This window comes from Brienomyrus brachyistius, chromosome 4, assembly GCF_023856365.1.
Source record: "Brienomyrus brachyistius isolate T26 chromosome 4, BBRACH_0.4, whole genome shotgun sequence".
In the NCBI taxonomy this organism is placed as follows: Eukaryota; Metazoa; Chordata; class Actinopteri; order Osteoglossiformes; family Mormyridae; genus Brienomyrus; species Brienomyrus brachyistius.
In genome coordinates this window covers 18,879,726-18,898,717 of record NC_064536.1, presented here as the reverse complement: position 1 = coordinate 18,898,717, position 18,992 = coordinate 18,879,726, and the positions used below count along the sequence as shown (strand labels likewise).

The following is an 18,992-nucleotide window of genomic DNA, read 5'->3' as shown; positions in this document are numbered from 1 at the left end:
TGGTCTTTGCAGAAATGAAGGGCCTGACTGCAATGCTGGTAAAATTTTAATGTGGATTAATTCATGTCTGTCTCCAGAGGTGGAAGCCAGTCTATTAGAAGACCAGCCTCAGGCAGAGTCCTCAGGTGAGCATGGGGAAGGGAACCTTCTCCCGTCTCCAGGCAAAACCTTGCTGGCTTCATGCTGTCAGTAAATGGGCCATTTGCCATACTTATGTGACTTAACTGCATAGCCAGCAGCTTTTCCCGACATCTTCTGTGATAGGCATATTCTGCTTTGTGGCGGACAGATTTGCGGAGCTTAAAATCACTTTGAACAAGATTATTTAGCCATTGCGGTAGATATTCTAGCTTTTTGATTGTATACCATCCACAAAGAACGTGTGGGTGGGGTGCAGCTCTGCGCGCTGGGGTACCACTATTGTGATCAAAAGGTTGCCACTTCCAATCTCAGCATCAGCAGGGTGGTTCCACAATTGGACCCTTGAGTAAGGTTCTTAGCCCCATTTGCCCTGGGGACTGACTGACCCCGCTTATCAGTCATACATTACTTTAGATAAAAGTGTCTGCAAAATAAATGTAAACATAAAGCTTCCATGTTCAGCTAATGGCGTAGTAAGTGGCTTTACTTTCGTCCACAGACGAGCCAGTCCTTAGGGAGGATCCACATCAAGAAGGGCCCACAGGTAAACATAAATCTCCCAACCCCATCCTTCTAGCTCCTTCGCACCTGCTTTTGTGGGCTTTAGGTTTCTGGGGTGATCCTGTGTCCTGCAGTGGTGATGCTGGTCTCATAACCATTTTTTTTACACTAACATGTCTGCAGCATAACGGATTAGGCTACGTGGTCCACACAGAAAAGTGCGTTGTTCTGTAGCTTCATTCAGTGAGTGATTAGCCAATGAGGACTGAGGTCAGACTCATGTGACGAGTGATTCTTCCAATCAGTCCTCCACTGGGCTATGGTGGTCTGGTGGCTTTTTTTTTTTTTTCCAAATGGGGAACGGTACACTGGGTTTCCTTTGGGGGTCTTGGCTTAAGTTCCTTTTACATGGTTAACCTTCACTTTATTTGATGTTGTGGAAGGCCTTCTAGCAAGGTCACATAGATATACTGATGCTCCTCGATGTTCGATGAGGTTGAACCCATCATAGGTTTAAAATATCGTAAGTCGAATATGAGCATGATATGATAAAATACGTAAACGAACACGCTAAGGCCATTTCATACTTGCCACCTTCATGCCGGGCAATTATCTTAAGTCTCATCTCCAAAGCAACTTCTTTCCTCTTTTTCTTCTCACCCAGAGCAGGAGACACTTGGCCATTCACTAGACGTGATAGGAATAGGAAAATTTGGTGAAATGCAGGAACAACCAAAAATCATGCGGTACACTGTTAAACATTGTTTGAGGTGTTTGCGCTCAGGATCACTACTGGACGCGTGATTGAGTGGATGCTGCCATTGCCCGACAGTCGAAAGTATCGTACGGTATATCGTTAGGCCAGAGACAGATAAAAATTCAAAGTTTTGTCGACTACTGGATGTGCATCACTGTCGCACCATTGTAAAGTCGAAATATCCTCAGTCAGACAATTGTGAAGCGAGAAGCATCTGCATAAGTGTAATCTTACTGAAGCGTGGAAGAACGGGGGCTTCTGGACCAGGAGCCACTGCTGTCCTGTTACCAGGTGGTTAGGGTGCATGCTGCCCCCTGGTGGGTCCTTTGCCGATGATGCAGACAGTCACTTTGAGATAGTGGAGCAGCAGATGCATGGTTTGTATTGTGGGGGTTTAAACAGAGTCATTTTAGGCTTCCATTTCAGTCTAGGCTCTCATACACAAGACTGTTTCAAAGTATGTCACCAGTAAAGGTGGCTAGTGTCTGCCTGCAGCTATTGTGTGTATTTGTGAATCAAAGTTTTGTCAGTGTTATACACAATTATGCTGAGGACACCGTGCAGTGAAATGCATGGTTTCATATCTCCAGACTATGGAAACTATAACGGAGATTGTGAGCCAGGCCTTCACATCCAACATCAGTGTCTGACCTCACAAATGCTCTTCTGGATAAATGGGCAAAAATCCCAACAGACACACTCCAATATCTTGTGAAAGGTCTTCCCAGAAGAGTGGCAGCTGTTATAGCTGCAAAGGGGGGGACCCAGTTTTGATGCCATATTAATGCCTATGAGTTTAGTAGAGGATGTCAGTGCCAGTAGGTGTGATCGGCAGGTGCCCCAATATTTTTGTGTACCTATGGGATGCTAAGTAGGCAGGAAGTGGAGGTAATGCGAGAGTCCAGGCTGCGGTAATGATAATGATTCTGGGGAGGGTTTTATGGGCTCTATACATGCAGCCATTGTTTGTCATTTTTACTTTTAGTTCCGAGTCTCTTCAACTTTTTTTATTTTGGCTTGCAGCAATATTTAGTTGATTTCATTTCAACTGTATGGGTTTTTGGTATAAAAATGAACAGTGGCTTAAATGATGAGGTATTTACAGAACACATTTTTATGATCATTTTGAACTGAAATTTGTGTCCATTACAAGTTATCATGTGGTGTTACAAAATAATAATTGGTTATTGATTAAAGACACACCAGTGCCAGACTGATATCAACCAAAACAAACATAAAATAAATATAAAAGAAAATCTCATAAAAGTCAAGACTAGGCTGAGAAGGCCAGACTGAAGAGGTGAGTTTTGAGCTTGGATTTGAATATGGAGAAGGAAGTGCATGTATGTAGTGCAAGTGGGAGGGTGTTTTGGAGTTTAGGGTCGGCCACACTAAATGCCCTGTCACCCACGGAACGGAGATGAGCAGAGGGGGAGGATAGAAGGTGTGCATCAGTTGAGCGTAAGGTGCAGGTGGGTTTGTATAAGGTGAGAAGATCCGCGAGGTAGATGAGTGCTGGGTTGTTCTGGGCTTTGTAGATGAGCAGAAGGATTTTGAATTAAATCCGAGATTGAACTGGAAGCCAGTGTAACTGATGGAGGAAGGGAGTGATATGGTCTCGTACGGGTGAGAAGTCTTGCTGCAGAGTTTTGAATATGTTGCAGTCTGTTTAATGATTTTGCTGGGAGACCAATAAGCAGAGCATTACGGTAATCGAGTGTGGAGGTCATGAAGGCATGAATGAGGGGCTCAGCAGTAGCAAAGTTGAGTGAGGGGCGGAGTTTGGAGATGGTTTTTAGATGGAAATGAGCCGTTCTGGAGACACGTTTTATATGGGAATCAAAAGACAGTGAAAGTCAAAGATGACACCTGGGTTTTAACTTCAGAGGTAGCGGTGGTGAAATAGCCAGGTATGGGAAGCTGACTGACATCTTCTTCAGCAGTACTGGTGTGGCAATAAGAATGGCTTCAGTCTTGTCATGGGCGAGTCTGAGAAAGTTGTGTCTCATCCAGTTACTAATGTCGTTGAGGCAAGTGACAAGATTCGAGGGAGGGAGTGGATGGGAGGGCTTAGTGTGAGTCTCATCGGCATAGCAATGGAAATTTAAGCCATATGACGGAGGATGTGAGCAAGGGGGACAATGTAGATGATGAAGAGCAGGGGGCCAAGGACAGAACCTTGTGGAACACCATTTGAGATGGGGGCACTAGGGGACCTGAAATCACCAATAGAGACAAACTGTTCCCTACCCGTGAGATATGATGTAAACCAGGGCAGTACCTGTAATGCCCAGCAGTGCTTCCAGCCGGGTGGGCAGTGTGTCATGGCAGACCGTGTCAAAAGCAGCCGTGAGGTGTAAAAGCAGGAGAATACTGACATGGCCTGAGTCAGCAGCAATGAGCAGGTCATGTACGACCTTGACCAGGGCCGTCTCAGTGCTGTGCTTTGTCCTGAACCCAGACTGAAACTCCTCCCATAGGCTGCAAGAGGTCAGGTGATCTTGAAGCTGTGTGGCTACAGTGCGCTCGAGAAATTTGGAGACAAAAGGCATTTTGGAAATGTGACAATAGTTTTTAAAATCATCAGTGGCTGCTCCAGATTTTTTCAGAACTGGAGTGACAGCTGCAGTTTTGAGAGAGCAGGGGACCAAGCCTGTGCGAAGAGATGTGTTTATGATATGGACAAGAATGGGGCAGAGAGCCGGCAGGCAGATTTTAACTAGCGGGGTGGCCATGGTGTCCATGAGGCAGGTGGTGGACGTAGCCTTAGTGACAAGGTCATGGACAATATGCTCATCGATAGCTGAGAAAGCAGAAAGAAAGAGCTGATGTTTTAGGCAAAGTGGAGCCGTCACCCAAGGTGGTAGTGGGGAGTGACTTAAGCTGCCTATAGATGGTGCTAATTTTGTTATGGGAGAAGTGAAGAACCTCACAGCAGTGATCTGTTGAGGGAGTCAGTGGAAAGGGTTTAGCTGGCTGGAGTAACTTGGAGTAACTGACTGTGGAGAACAGGGCTCTGGGGTTTCTCTGACCTCTGGTGATAACTGTAGCGTAATACAAGGATTTAGCCTCATTAAGAGGCTCCTTGTAGGCCAAGACATGATCATTCCTCCTGGTGGTGCTCGGATTATATCCATCCATCCATTTTGCAAACCGCTTATCCTACTGGGTCGCGGGGGGTCCGGAGCCTATCCCGGAAGCAACGGGCACAAGGCAGGGAACAACCCAGGATGGGGGGCCAGCACATCACAGGGCACACTCACACACCATTCACTCACACACGCACACCGATGGGCAATTTCGCAACTCCAATTAGCCTAAGCATGTTTTTAGACTGTGGGAGGAAACCGGAGGAAACCCCACGATGACATGGGGAGAACAGGCAAACTCCGCACACATGTGACCCTGGCGGAGACTCGAACCTGGGTCCCAGAGGTGTGAGGCAACAGTGCTAACCACTGCACCACCATGCCACCCCGCTCAGACTATATATGGCTGTTAATTGTATTGTATCACTACTTGGAAAAGCATATAACCACAAAAAGCAGAAATTAAGAGTGGAATTTGACAATATATTTGATGAACTGAAGTTGTTGCTGTAAATAATTATCATCAGTATTAATACTCATAATAGTTGGCACAATATCCCCTTAGCTGGAGTAGCCATGTACTTTTAATAACGTGAAAGTCTTGCGTTGTATCTTAAGTTTTCCCCAGTCATTAACAAGACGTTTAAGGGAATCCTGACCACTTGCATTCACAATCGAAACATTTACAAAAGGTCCCAGATTTGCGTTTGCGAGCTTAGATATGATTCGGGGGCTGTTGATGCTTCCATCTAGCCGTGGGTCATGCAGATGGCCTTAGGCCCTGACCTTTTCGCACTGTGCCGTGGAATCTCCCCCAGAGCTGTCATTCTGAGAGGAACAATCTGCAAAGCGAGAGGGTCGGAATGGCTGCCATAAGCCCCTGCTCTTCTGCCCCGGCCCTTCATGGACCTCACTGAGCACGTCTGTCACCTTTTGTCGTTTGGAGTCCGTGGGCTTATGGGATTGCGGGTATCGCCGCCTACGCCAGTCCTGTCCTGCTGTGTGGGTTCACTAGCTTCACTCTGCGCTTCAGCGATTCCCTTTTGGCCTCCGCTGGATTTCTGTTATCTGACGAGCTCACGCGATGACAGACTCCATCACTATTGGCTGGTACACCTCTGTCCATAGCAGTCTGTCTCCTGGACAGTGGAACTTGTATCTTCTACATCTTATACAACATTATTTTGGTTTGACAAGTTGTATAGAAATAGCAGTATCACTCTACCTTCAGGTTTCTATTCAGCAGTAATAGGGGTGTAACAATAGCATTTGCCCTCGGTTTGGTATGTATTGTGGTTTTGGACCCTGGTTGACAGTATGGTTTCTGTATTCCTGCTTACCCGAATATAAGACAGTGTTTTTTTTCCCATTAAATGCATCTAAAAGAACGGGGGGTCATCTTATTTTCGAAGCCTATAATTTAAGAGTCATTATACAACAGCAGATGACAAGCCGAAAAATTCGATATTATACTGAACCTCAATACATACAGAACTGTGGGCAAACGGTATTGTTTTACCCCTAAAGGGTGGCTTGGGATTTTGTCGTATTGCAATGCAGAGGTTAATTCTCTTTATTTTCTCATGTATACCAAATAATCAAATAAAACAGTAAGTATTCTTATGGCTGTCGGTGACCCAGTTGATCATAAGACTGTATCTCCGGAAACGGTTCACGAACTGCTGCCAGTTTTGAGGATTTTATTTAGGTATTTTTAGCATTTCTTACAGTTTGTGTTTGCAGTGGTGTAGTATTTAAAAAGATTAAAAACCCGGTTCAAACCACAGAAAAAAAATAACATCGTATAGACGTTTTTAATATATGAAATATCTTGCTATGGCCCATGATCTCCATTGTAAATGAGACTCTGTGGTTCGTGCAGAGGAATGATTGTCGATAAAGGGCTTCCCCGGTTGTCGTCATGGTAACCGACATTCTGACCACCCGAGTGTTCTGCCCCGTCGTCGTTGGTGTTCCATGTGGCATTTTCATGTCATGAGGGCCTGTGGGTCATTTTGGTTTTAGCTCCTAAGCCATTGCGATCCAGCCCGGCCCTCTAATTTAGCGTCTCCCCCCTTGTTTTCCAGATACGTAAGGCTTGAAATGCAGAGAATTACGACACCATGAGGACCAGCCCAAAATTACATTCCACTGAATGGGAGCAACTTGAATTTTCCCAGCAATGAGATAAAGCTAATGAATGATGACAGTAATTGTGGTCGGGGGTGTAAAGCTTCAGAGGCAATTTTCACTCTTTTTACTTTTATAACATCTCGATACCTTTTAATGCTCTCTCACCAACGTCATTTTTTTCTATTCTTTTCTTTTTAAACCCCCCCCACTCCCATTTTTATCTACTACAGTATTTTGTTTTATATTTGTTGGTTATATTGCTCATGCCTAATTGGTTACATTTGTAGATGGACCCTGGAGTGCATTTGGCTCTGCGATATATATTGTGCATGTAATTGTGCACAGTCAGGGATGGAGCGTCTGCTTCTAACACGACTGTCCTTCCCCTTAAGTTCGTGGCAGTGTCAGCATTCTAACGCAAGGCTACCAAGCAAAGCTTAGAAGTGCAGAGGGTGTGCGTCTTAAGGTAAATGTGCGTCAGCACCATAACTAAAGGAATGTTTAGGGGGTGCCTTGCTGATGTGCCAGACGTTAGCACACTGGGGTTAGCACACTGGGGTTAGCACACAGCATTGCATGATGAGCCGCAGCCAAATACTAATCTTTTTTTTCTCTCTCTCTCTCTGTTGCAGTTAGTGTTGCAATTTTATTGGTTGTACAGCAGCCAGTTGTAGAGTCCGGGAGTCGTCAGGTTGACTGTGGGGATGCCTGGCTTTGGTTTACGAAACGATACGCTAACCACTAAAACTGACCTGGAGTTCATGTTCCTACATTGTCAGAAGAAAGGGTATAGCCTTAGTACAGTTTTGTACCCCAGGGTACAAATAATATTATTGTACCCCCAGTGGTACAGAAATATCCCTCAGAGTCCATTTCTCAACCTTAAAATTTACTTACTTACTTACAGCTAAGGTACTTTTGGCAGACCCTTGAGGGTACAGCCCCAGTGACAACTAATTGTACCCTCAAAGGTACAAATTGGTACTTCTTGTCCTGACAGTGTAGTTTTATGGGAGGTGCTTAAATTGTCTCATTTTGAATGACTTGGGTCGATAGTGACACAGAAAACAACCTTTAAAAAACGACGATAAAGGTAAACTGGAGATGCTTTAGGATTGCCTTGTCCACACTAATGGTATTCTAACAGTTTGCACCCGGTGGTCGTTTTGATAGTGTGTCACTGTTGTGTGAGATGATGGTGAGGGTGAATTGTTTACTGCTTTTATGACAATAAAATATTGTGGATCTTGGTAATCAACTAATTGTTACACTACTCTACAAGTATGGTGATCTCCCCCAGCCTGTTACGCCAGCGTGTGTTCAGCGTGTTCAGTGTCACCCGCATGTTACATAAGTGTAGGGAATCAGCCTGTACTGCCCCCTGCGCCTTTGGAGGACTCACTGCTACTGTGCCTTTTTTTTTAATCAAGATGAACATTAAAATAAAAAAAATAAACACTTTAAATTTCTTTTTGGGGAAAAAGATTCCTCCTACTCTCGGGACACTTTCAATGGTATTAATTTTTCTTTAAGCTGGTGGTCATTTAACATTAAAGATGAGTAAAATTTAACACTGTTTAAGGAACTGATTTCCATTATGACAGGTGTAAATAACCTTGTGTTTTTGAAAGCCATAAGTGAAAGCTGGGATTTGTTTTGCTTTGAACCGGATGTTGTATCATTAGTAATAACTTAGACAATCTAAAGGGTGTCTCTCTGATGTCACTTTTATCTTGAAGAGATGTTTACCTGGTGAGCAGGCTGAGGTCTTTCTTAAATTGTATTTCTGTATGGGTCAGATGGTTTAAATTATTGTGCAATTGCAATGGGGATTTTTATGATTGCCATGGTTCTCTGTAAGTCTGTTTTGAGGCTGAAAATAAAGATTTGGGACAAAACGTTGTGTCTCTTTTCTTGTACTAATCCAGATGTTATTGTTTTAAGTTTGCAAGATTTAAACATTGTTCAGGAACCGGTAGCCAGTAATCCGCCTGCTTTGCCGTATTCAGTGATAATCTGTATTGAGCTTCAGAAAATGCCAATCGACTTCTGTATATGATGTTGCCAAATGATTTCTGAGGCTGTAAACCGAGCTGCTACCTGCTGGTACCTTTAACTTTGTACAGTAACATTTCTGCAAGGTCTGTGAAGCTCAGTGTGTTGTTTTGGTGGACATCACTCCATAGTTGCCTGTAGCAACATCTGGTTTCTTTTTCAAATGGCGTTTGCCGTGGAGAAAGGCTCCGAACCATGAACAGCTACAGTGTCTATACTTTGGGCGAACTCGAGATCTCCTTGACAACTGACACGGCTTATCTCATTCCAGAAGCTGCCCAGTCCCAATCCTTAGGGATGTCTTAGCATGTATTTTAATTTTACTTTAAATTCAGGTGACCTTAAGTTGAAGAGTTAACTATAGAATGAATAGTGGCAGAGGCATTTAGACCAGAAGCTTTCTTGTAAAAATGAGCTGTAATACTGCAGTAATAACAGGATTTTCTGCTACTTTCAGTTTAATGGAAGACATGCTTAGCAAGCACAATGGACTGCTGATGTTACATTATTGGTGTCTTAGCAGTTAGCGTCGTAGCACCCCTAGGGCATGATGTCATTGGCTGAATCAGGGCTTTTCTGGCGGTGTGTTACGTCATGGTGTTCTTGTGTTTTACAGAGACTGCTGAGGCCCAGCAGGAAGAGAAACCCAAAGTCCAAGGTAGGAGCCTAGAATGCTGGAATAGAGAAACCAGAAATATTGCATGCATTTCCTTTTCAGACCTCAAGGGGGCAGCCAGGGCCTGTTTTTCTTTTTTTCTTTTTTTTTTTAACTTAAAGGAAGGTTTCTGCCTCTCTTGGTCACACTTCACATTTTCTTACATAATTTTCTTACTGTGCATTTAAAATTGAATCTATTACAAGTCTTTTATTTTATATAAGGCAGGATAAGGTTGTCTTCCACAGATTTTAGCTGTAGCGTAAAGTGAAATTTAGATTGGGTTGGTGACTCGCTGGGTAGCTCTGTTGCCTCGCGCCTCTAAGGTGTGTGTGGCCTGTGGAGTTTGCATGTCCGCTGTGTTTCCTCCAGGTACGCCAGTCTCCGCCCACAGTACAAAGACATGCTCTACTGGTTTATAGGTGGTGATGACTTGCTGTTCATGCCGTACACACACACACGCACACACACACACAAACACACGGCATGTCTAAGACTATGCTGGGCATGATACACTGTACTGAACATAGGACTGTTTAATTGGATTAGTTTAGTGATACAACAAATGGTTCAGGATGGAGGATTTTTATTTTGAGACTTATTTTTGCAGTTGCATTTATTCATGGTGGGGATGCCAGTTATCAAAGACTATGGGTCGGTGCCTGGTGTCGGGTTCATGCAGCACAATGTTTGTTACTTTTTTTTAATTTAGTAGCCTTCTATGAAACGTGATGTACCTTTATTGAAAAGGCTGGGTCAGATAATCCCCAGCTGCTCCAGGGATTAAGGGCCTTTCTCGACGGCCCAAACTCAGTCACTCCACTGACCACGGGATTTGAACCAACGTCCTTCGGATCATAGGCATGGGGTCTTAACCCGTTTGGTCAACATACAGTCCCCTTCAGCACAGAAGATTAGGTTCAGTAGAATTGCTCTCGTTTTATACAGTCTTTAGAAACCAGAACCCAGATAGCATTATAGTTTCCCTGATGCTGTAGTTTGAGTATATGGGTCTTGATTCCTAAATATGCTGATTTTAAACAAGTGTGCCTGTTAATACATCCATCAAGTACTTAACTAGGATAATACACAACAAAGTCTTTGGGCTGCATGTTCTCAGTAGTTTGCTTCCTTGTATGGATTTTTCCTGTGTGCCCCAGAGCCACATACGTGTTCAGTCGCGACAAGACACGTGTTGTTTTTGTGAATAACGCCCAGGTCCCCCCTGTACATTCGGAATTCTATTCTTCCTAAGCGCATACCTGCTCAGATGAGGCGCTGATGTCCTTCAAGCATTTCAGGGTTCTCTGCAATCTCTGCATACCTCTTGGCCCTCAGCCTCACCGCAACCAGAAGTCATTTTTTGCGGTGTGATCCATTCACTTTACTGCCTTCCCCCGAGAAGCCGCCCATGTGAGTGTTAAAGTGTGCCCCCCCCCCCCCCCTTCATTTCAGCCAAGAAGAAGAAGCCCAAGCTGCTGAATAAATTCGACAAAACCATCAAAGCAGAGATCGACGCCGCCGAGAGTCTGCGAAAAAAGGTTCTGGAGTGTCAGGGAACCATCTGCAATAGCGCCGTGGTTCTCCACTTGTCAGTCGAGGAACCATTTTCATTGGGTCACTGATTGTGTGGTTAAAAAATACATACAATTTATATATATAATATAAATTTGTAGTATAGGACTTTCATGGTTACAAATGATGCACAATGTTGCCTATCCATACTTTTTGTTAAACAAACGCAAAACAAACTCATACAGACAAAACATTTGGGCTTGTGACTTACCTGAGGAATAATGTGGGTCCCAAGGCTAAAGCCCTTGAGTGACTCTGATTACCCATATTTCCCTTCAAACTGTAATGCCATCCACTGGCAAAACACCGAAATGGCATTTTACTTTGAGCTGTGACTGGAATCGAGTTTCTGCTCGGTTCTGTCGCCTAACAAAATACCTTAGTTCAGCTACGCTTGGTTTTGAAGAAAACACTTATTACCTACATGCTACACATTTGAGTGGGCAGTCAACAAAACTTTAAAGCCCTTATTCCTAGTTTTATTTTCAGCGTAATTACTGTATTTTGCCCTTGTACTGTAGAATACTTTTTGTAGTTTGTACAGTTGTTGCTAAAAGTAATGTCCTCCTTTCATATTCCGTCTATTATGCATTTATATGGAAATTTTCTTTTTAGGGAAGAGTTGAAGAGGCTGTCCGAGCTTTTGAAGCTCTCGTTCAGAGACACCCTCAGAGTCCCCGATCACGCTACGGAAAAGCCCAGGTATGTCTCCATTTTTGGCTGTATCAGCACTGTCGCTGCGTAACCCTACAAACTGCGAATGTAGCATCCTGCTAACATTTTATAAGATTTATTTTGGGTACCGCTATATAACACGACAAGCCATATTATAAAGGGTTTATGAGTCATGTATAATCAGGCTGTTAATTATGTCATAACACTTTGTAAGTCATAGAGAATTACAAACAAATTATATTAATTAGTTACTACCATTTATAAGTGGCAAACGGGAGTCTTATTACAGTACAAGTGAAGCAGACTATACATGAACATTGTGCGGTAAAGGAGTCAGCATTGCAATAGGTGCGGCTGAGGTTAGCTGAGGTCTTCCTCGAAGATATGGGTGTTAAGGCATTTGTTGGAGGTCGTGAGGGACTCTGCCGGCTAGAAGTAGCTGGGTGCCTCGCTTTGCCATCAAGCAGTCATGCATGAAGAACATCTAGTACGAGACGTGTCTTCATAAGGCGGAGGAGACAGCAGGCGGCCTTTGCCTGCTCACCGTGAGGAGCAGGATGCAATGTTGGTTCTGATGGGCGGCCTTTGCCTGCTCACCTTGAGGAGCAGCATGCAGTGTTAGTTCTGATGGGTGGCCTTTGTCTGCTCACCGTGAGGAGCAGGATGCAGTGTTGGTTCTGATGGACGGCCTTTGCTTGCTCACTGTGAGGAGCAGGATGCAGTGTTGGTTCTGATGGACGGCCTTTGCTTGCTCACTGTGAGGAGCTGGATGCAGTGTTGGTTCTGATGGACAGCCTTTGCTTGCTCACTGTGAGGAGCAGGATGCAGTGTTGGTTCTAATGGACGGCCTTTGCTTGCTCCCTGTGAGGAATAGGATGCAGTGTTGGTTCTGATGGGCGGCCTTTGTCTGCTCACCATGAGGAGCAGGATGCAGTGTTGGTTCTGATGGACGGCCATTGCTTGCTCACTGTGAGGAGCAGGATGCAGTGTTGGTTCTGATGGGCGGCCTTTGTGTGGGTTGGTACCATTTTAGTAACGGCACTGAAAGCCACAGCACAAAGGGTCTTATCCATGCTATAAGCGCCTCTTTGGAACCAATTAAGAGAGATGAGGAGGGGGTGTGACAAGAGCATTTCAGCTGATTGAACAGCAGGCATCCTGCTGCATTTTAAATCCATACACATGAGGGCAGCACTGTCATTAAAGACATACAGTGAGATGACAGGTGTCTGGACAAGGAGCAGAGCTGTATATTGTGGTAGATGCGGTTCGATCTTCTTGATGTTATACCCTGTGAGTATATAATGTGGACCTCAGTCTAGAGATTATTTCTCAGGCCCTTAAAAAGACATCAGCCCCCAAATGTTTCAAAAGCCAGATAAATGCCTAATGAGTAGATTGTAGCTGCCTATTTAGTGTAGTGACTTTCTGTGGCCACCAGGGGGCCCCCAAATGCTTATAGACCATAAAGGATGACTGGTCATGTATTATTACCCCGCGGTTCCTAGAACACCTTGATGGACATGAAAATCAGATACAGAATGTGGCTAATATAGGTTCTGAAATATTACTAACCTTCGATGGGCTGGCCCCCCGTCCTCGCTTGTTCCCCGCCTCGCGCCCGTAGCTTCTGGGATAGGCTCCGGACTCCCCGCGACCCGGAAGGGTAAGCGGTTTTGGAAAATGGATTGATGGAATATTAGTTACAGATGGGTACATGATTGGATGAAAACGCGAAGCACGCCTTTTCCCTTCAGTCCGAGGATGATCTGGCGGAGAAGATGCGGAGTAACGAGGTCCTCCAGAGGGCCGTCGTCACCTACGGGGAAGTAGCTGATCTGCCAGACGTCCCAGCTGACCTGGTCAGGGTGACGCTGAAAAGGAGGGCGGAGAGGCAGCAGTTCCTGGGTATGTCCTGTCCCACATCTCTGCGACAGCCGCTGCTCTTCAGAAGAGCCTCTTAGGCGGACAGGATTGCGGCATGCTTAAGTTCACACTGCTTAAAGTATAAAGTTCAGTGTTTTACTGAGAGCTATAATGGGACTATAATGGGTCAGATTTAATAATTCAGTGTGCATGTGAGCTCCATTTTAGCTCTTGAGCCTCATTCAAATACTCTACAATAATTTTTATCCAAAGTGACATGCAGCTGAGCAGCAGGGTCCCTGGAGCAACTGAGGTTTAAGGCCCTGCTCAAGGGTTCAGCGGTGACATTTTGAATTGACGACCTTCCGATCACAGGAACAGCGTTCCAATCTGCTGAGCCTCCCCGACCCCCACCCAATTAAGATATTCAAATGCTGTTAAATGTCACTTAACGTCTTTCTGCGCAACGTCCGCATATACGTCCAAGGTCCCATAAGATTAAAATATAGTTTGGAATTCCTCACCAGCTAACTGGATAATGCAGATGTAAGCAGCAGTAGTGCACGATGAGTAGCTAGTGTAAACAAAGTGACTGCACTGCCAGCTGTATAATGGTACAGTGTATAGTCTATCTAACTTATAATACCCGTAATGCACCACGAGTAGCTAGTGTAAACAAAGTCACTGCACTGCCAGCAGTATAATGGTACACTACATAGTAGTACGAACTTATAATACTTGGTAATAATAATAAATGTGTTGTGTGTTTATGCATTTGCTGTATGGTGCTTTTGTCATTTTAATGTGTACTTTCTCTTATATAAAGCATCTTGGCCATCTAGGTAGTACAGGTGTAGTATACTATACCCTATCAGTTTGTATGCAGTGTATATGGCGTTTGCATAGCTTCCTATTGAACAGTACATGACGTGTACCTGTATATGCTTCCTGTAACAGAGCTCCTCTTGGCCACTTAAAGTATCTCACGTTCACCCCCCCCCCCCAGGCCTGGGAGAATATGAATCAGAGGTGTAAATTAAAACACAATGATGGACAGCGACCAGGCTGCCGGCTCAGAGCATAGTGCTGTAGCTTTACACCCCCTAGGGTCTCCGTTTCTTCCTGGTGCTCCTGCTTCTTCCTGCAGTCTAAGATCACACACGTGATTAACCTGCCATCCATAGATTGGGCATAGTCCTTTTGCCCTGTGATGGATCGCTTTTCTCAGTGTTTCTCAATCCGGTCCTGAAGGGACCCCCGGACGGGCCACGTTTTTGTTCCCTCTCAGTTCTTAGTAGGGATCTGAGAGGGAGCAAAAGTGTTAACTGTCTAGCGGGTAGCTGGGAGGGAACGAAAACATGGACCGTCCGGGGGTCCCTTCAGGACCGGATTGAGAAACACTGGCTTATCTGGCGTGGGTTTACAGGTAGCCCATCTCAGGAAGCACAGGTCACAAGAACACCCTGGATTGGATGCATGTCCATCACGGGGCATATTCACACACGCGAAGGGTCATTTAAAAGGACAGTAGTAGGTTAGAAATAAATATTAGTTCTATTTCTGTTCATAATGGAATAGGACCTGCAGTGATGCTGCTCTGCAGAAAGCTCCTCCCCTTTGGTAAACAAAGCAGCAGTTGAAGTCTGGCTTTGTGTAGCTGCATATCATTGGCCTGTGCAGGACGCTGCTCTTTGCACTTTTACATTTGCATTAGCAATTCAGTTTGCATTTGTATGCTAATTAAGGTCTGAAAGAGGCAAGATGTAACTTAAATAATTTTGACTCATCCAGTGAAAAATACAAGTGAGCCAGCAGGTAAAAACTGTAAACGGCTTTAGATGAAAGTGCCGGTTTAGCCACGTAGACGTGTGTTTACGTGGGACGCGATCTGTCCCCGATGCAGGCCGCATGCGAGGCGCCCTGCTGACCCTGGAGAAGCTGGTGCAGATATTCTCAGAGGACATCTCCCTGAAGAACGACCTGGGCGTGGGATACCTGCTGATGGGGGACAATGAGAGTGCCAAGAAGGTCTACGAGCAGGTGGGGGGGGCGTGTAGAGAGACAGGAGGGGAATCGTTAAGTGGTTGTATTTTTTTTTCCCAGAAACTTTTCATCCAGAAATTGGATGAGGACAGGCTGGCACTTTTCATTTGTACATGTTGTAAACTCCGGGCCAGACGGTTGAGGGGCTTGCTTAGGGACTCCATGGCGACATCACTCTGCCGACTGCAGGGTCTGTTTGCTGCGGGGATGGGTGGATTTCCATTATGTTTCACTTTTGCTTTGCGTGTTTGTTTGGTATCCTGTGTCTGCTATGAGTGTGTGTGTGATTGGGATCTGTATATTTGTTTGGCCCTCAATCACTAAATAATGATTTACTCAACTAAATAATGAATACTCAATTCTTAGCACTTTCCACTGTTCTGTTATACTTTTGGATGGCGTACCTGGTGTGGGTGGGTGGGTTATGTATATATTATCTTCTGGGGACCGAATATGATGGGCGGCATGGTGGTGCAGTGGTTAGCACTGCTGCCTCACACCTCTGGAACCTGGGTTCGAGTCTCCGCCTGGGGAGTTTGCATGTTCTCCTCATGTCGTCGTGGGGTTTCCTCCGGGTACTCCGGTTTCCCCCCACAGTCCAAAAACATGCTGAGGCTAATTAGAGTTCCTAAATTTCCCGTAGGTGTGCATGTGTGCGTGAATGGTGTGTGAGTGTGCCCTACGATGGGCTGGCCCCCCATCCTGGGTTGTTCCCTGCCTCGTGCCCATTGCTTCTAGAATAGGCGACCCAGTAGGATAAGCGGTTTGGAAAATGGATGTATGGGACCAAATATGCCCACAATGTCTTAAAAACCTCTTAGTTTGACATTGTGGGGGCCGTCTTTTCATTCCCCACAAGGGGAAACTCAGCTTCATAAAAATCTGTAACGGTAGATTAAAAAAAAAAAAAGCTAAAGATGCCAAAAGTCTTGTGTTTTGTTTGGTTACTTATGGTTAAGGTTAGGGCTGGGTGGGGGTTATGGGTGCCATTGTTGGGATTAAGGTTTTTCCCACAAAATTGAATGGATGGTCCCCACAAAGATACGAGTACAACTCTCCTCACCACCCCAGGTCTTGGCCGCAGCTCCCGACGATGGTTTTGCCAAAGTGCATTACGGCTTCATCCTGAAGTCAGAGAACAAGATCGCGGAGAGCATCCCCTTCCTGAGGGTGAGTGGGAGGGGTGGCGGCAGCGTCTTTGGGGAATGTGGTGCGGCGCGTGTGTGAGGGACAGCGCGGACCCTCTGCCTTGACAGTTGTGGACGAGTGCAGTCCGCCGCCCATTTGTCTCTGCGGTATAGACACTCGATTGACCTTGCCGCCAAAATGCTTAATTAGTGTGAGTTGAATTGGTCTGACTTATTAATACTCTTTTATAACTCCATAATGATTTTTGGCATGATTTAGACTTCTTCCCTTCCCTCCCTACTTCTCCCCTTACCCATTACAGAGGGTAATATACCATACATGAAGTGGCAATGATACGCGATGAGCCGTTTTTATGCAAGGGTAGCCCAGGGTGTAAGCGAAATAAGTGGCTACTTTAGTGCCCAGCAGCCACCAGGGGGCGCCATGTCCGATCAGGCTATCAGAATGAGAAGGAAGACAACAAATGACAGCCAGGTTAATCAGATTTTGCTTAGGGTATCGAAAGGGGTTGGAAGGGCCCCAACAACGTAAATTCAGGCTCCCTCATCATATGTTACGGTATCGTCCCATGAACTGAGTAAGTTTTGGGATTTTGCTTTTAATTGCGTAGCCCTTCTTGCAATAACATTGCAACGACGTGCAACTCCATGCGGCCAAATAGAAAATGGAGGTTCACAGCAGGCTGAGTGTTCGCATGTTTTCCAGGAGGGTCTGGAGTCGGGGGCCCCCGGTACCGACGATGGCCGTTTCTACTTCCACCTGGGCGATGCCCTGCAACGCGTCGGGGATGACAGCGTGAGTGCAGTGTGCATTTCTCTCTTCCTCTCACTGTCAGGTCATGTGATCTACCCATGAAGCTAAAGGCTAACAGGTTGCTGTGCTAACCTTAATGCTAGCATTAACATTAAGACAACAGCATCCTCCCCTCCCCCCCCCCAGGCATATAAGTGGTACGAATTGGGTCACCAACGGGGCCACTTCGCCTCCGTGTGGCAGCGGTCACTCTACAACGTGAACGGCCTGCGGGCACAGCCCTGGTGGACCGCCAAGGAGACCGGCTACACCCATCTGGTCAAGGTATAACTCTGACATCCTCAAGGGGGCAGTAGTCCGTTTCTGCTAAGTCTCTTCAATTGTGGGGATGCCTTTAGCTCAAACTGTGGTGAAAGTCTGAACACTTGTTGTTAAAAATCGCACAGTGATGGGACATTCCTCAGGGTGGAACGTGGATTAGGCCCCAAAGAAGCGCCCCCTACAAGCTGCCCAGACATAACGATGAGAAATGTGCTGCTTGCTTACAGGTTGGCTCCAACACCCCTGGGGAGTGTGCCCACGTCCAATAGGTTAGAGGTTTAGATCCCACGACCTGCAGGCATAATATCACCTTTGAGGCCATTAGCGCGGCCCTTATTCCCAAATACTCTGATTCCATTTCATATTTTGGGCAAGCATGTCTGCTGAATAAATAGATGTAACATGGGCTTTTGTAGCCCTTCCCTGTTCGTTTCCAGCTTGAGGTACAGCCTGTGCCAGAACTAACATACGCGCTTAAAATGAATGAAATTCCTGTAGTGGCCCCTACTATTGTGGCCCCTTGTGGTTCTAATCGGTAAATTGGGTCAATAGATCACAATCATCGAAGCGACCAGCCTGAAACATGCCTCCGCTAACAGCTGCCACGGTATCTTTGTAAACTCTAATCGGATTTGTTGTTATGGTCTTTTTATTATTGACTGTAGTGTTAGAACTTAATGGATAAGAGAGAGGTGACAAGTCAGAAATGGATGAGTAAAGATGTTCAGTTTGAAGTAACAGAATCAAACGGTTGTCAGGCTAGTGTTTGGCGCTTACAAGGTATTATAATGACATTCTGAGGACTGAGGATGCTCGACATCAATAAAAGTGATTCAATAGAAAATTAACACTTTTACACTTTCAAATTCCAAAACTCTTTATAGTCTTTAAAACCTGCCATAAAGTGTCCCTCCGGGTGGAAATCTAACAAAGGCAAATCGCAGCATCTGTGTCCAAAGGTGTAACATCACATGTGGATGAGCTGCAGCAGTAAGAGGAAAAGATGTTTGAGGCACAGTTTAGCAGTTAATGCTACTGGGGCATTTTAAGGGAATACCGGGTGTGAGGCTCAGCAAGTTCTGATGCTGTGCCTGTAATCGGAAGGTCATAATGTATTTAACCTGGATTGCTTCTTTTATCAAGGGCGTTATGTTCAGAGTGTGTCATGTATCTGTTAAATTGTCACTATTTCATAACTAATGAGTTCCCTAACAAATCTGCTCAGTGAGCCAATGTGTGGCTCAGTGGGCAAGGAAGTTGTGATAGTTATCAGAAGGTT

The 18,992-nt window shown here is 45.3% G+C and overlaps 1 protein-coding gene across 11 annotated transcripts in view; it reads left to right on the top strand.

The window, feature by feature from the left end:
- Positions 1-18,992, top strand: part of unm_hu7910 (un-named hu7910) — a 49,355-nt gene that overhangs the window by 22,928 nt on the left and 7,435 nt on the right. For all 11 annotated transcript variants that reach the window (XM_049009894.1, XM_049009900.1, XM_049009901.1 and 8 more), the window contains 10 exons: positions 78-125; positions 641-685; positions 9,293-9,334; positions 10,787-10,872; positions 11,522-11,608; positions 13,339-13,489; positions 15,351-15,487; positions 16,562-16,660; positions 17,345-17,434; positions 17,579-17,716. In XM_049009894.1, the coding sequence (XP_048865851.1) occupies positions 78-125; positions 641-685; positions 9,293-9,334; positions 10,787-10,872; positions 11,522-11,608; positions 13,339-13,489; positions 15,351-15,487; positions 16,562-16,660; positions 17,345-17,434; positions 17,579-17,716 (923 nt within the window). The remainder of the gene's footprint in view (positions 1-77; positions 126-640; positions 686-9,292; positions 9,335-10,786; positions 10,873-11,521; positions 11,609-13,338; positions 13,490-15,350; positions 15,488-16,561; positions 16,661-17,344; positions 17,435-17,578; positions 17,717-18,992) is intronic.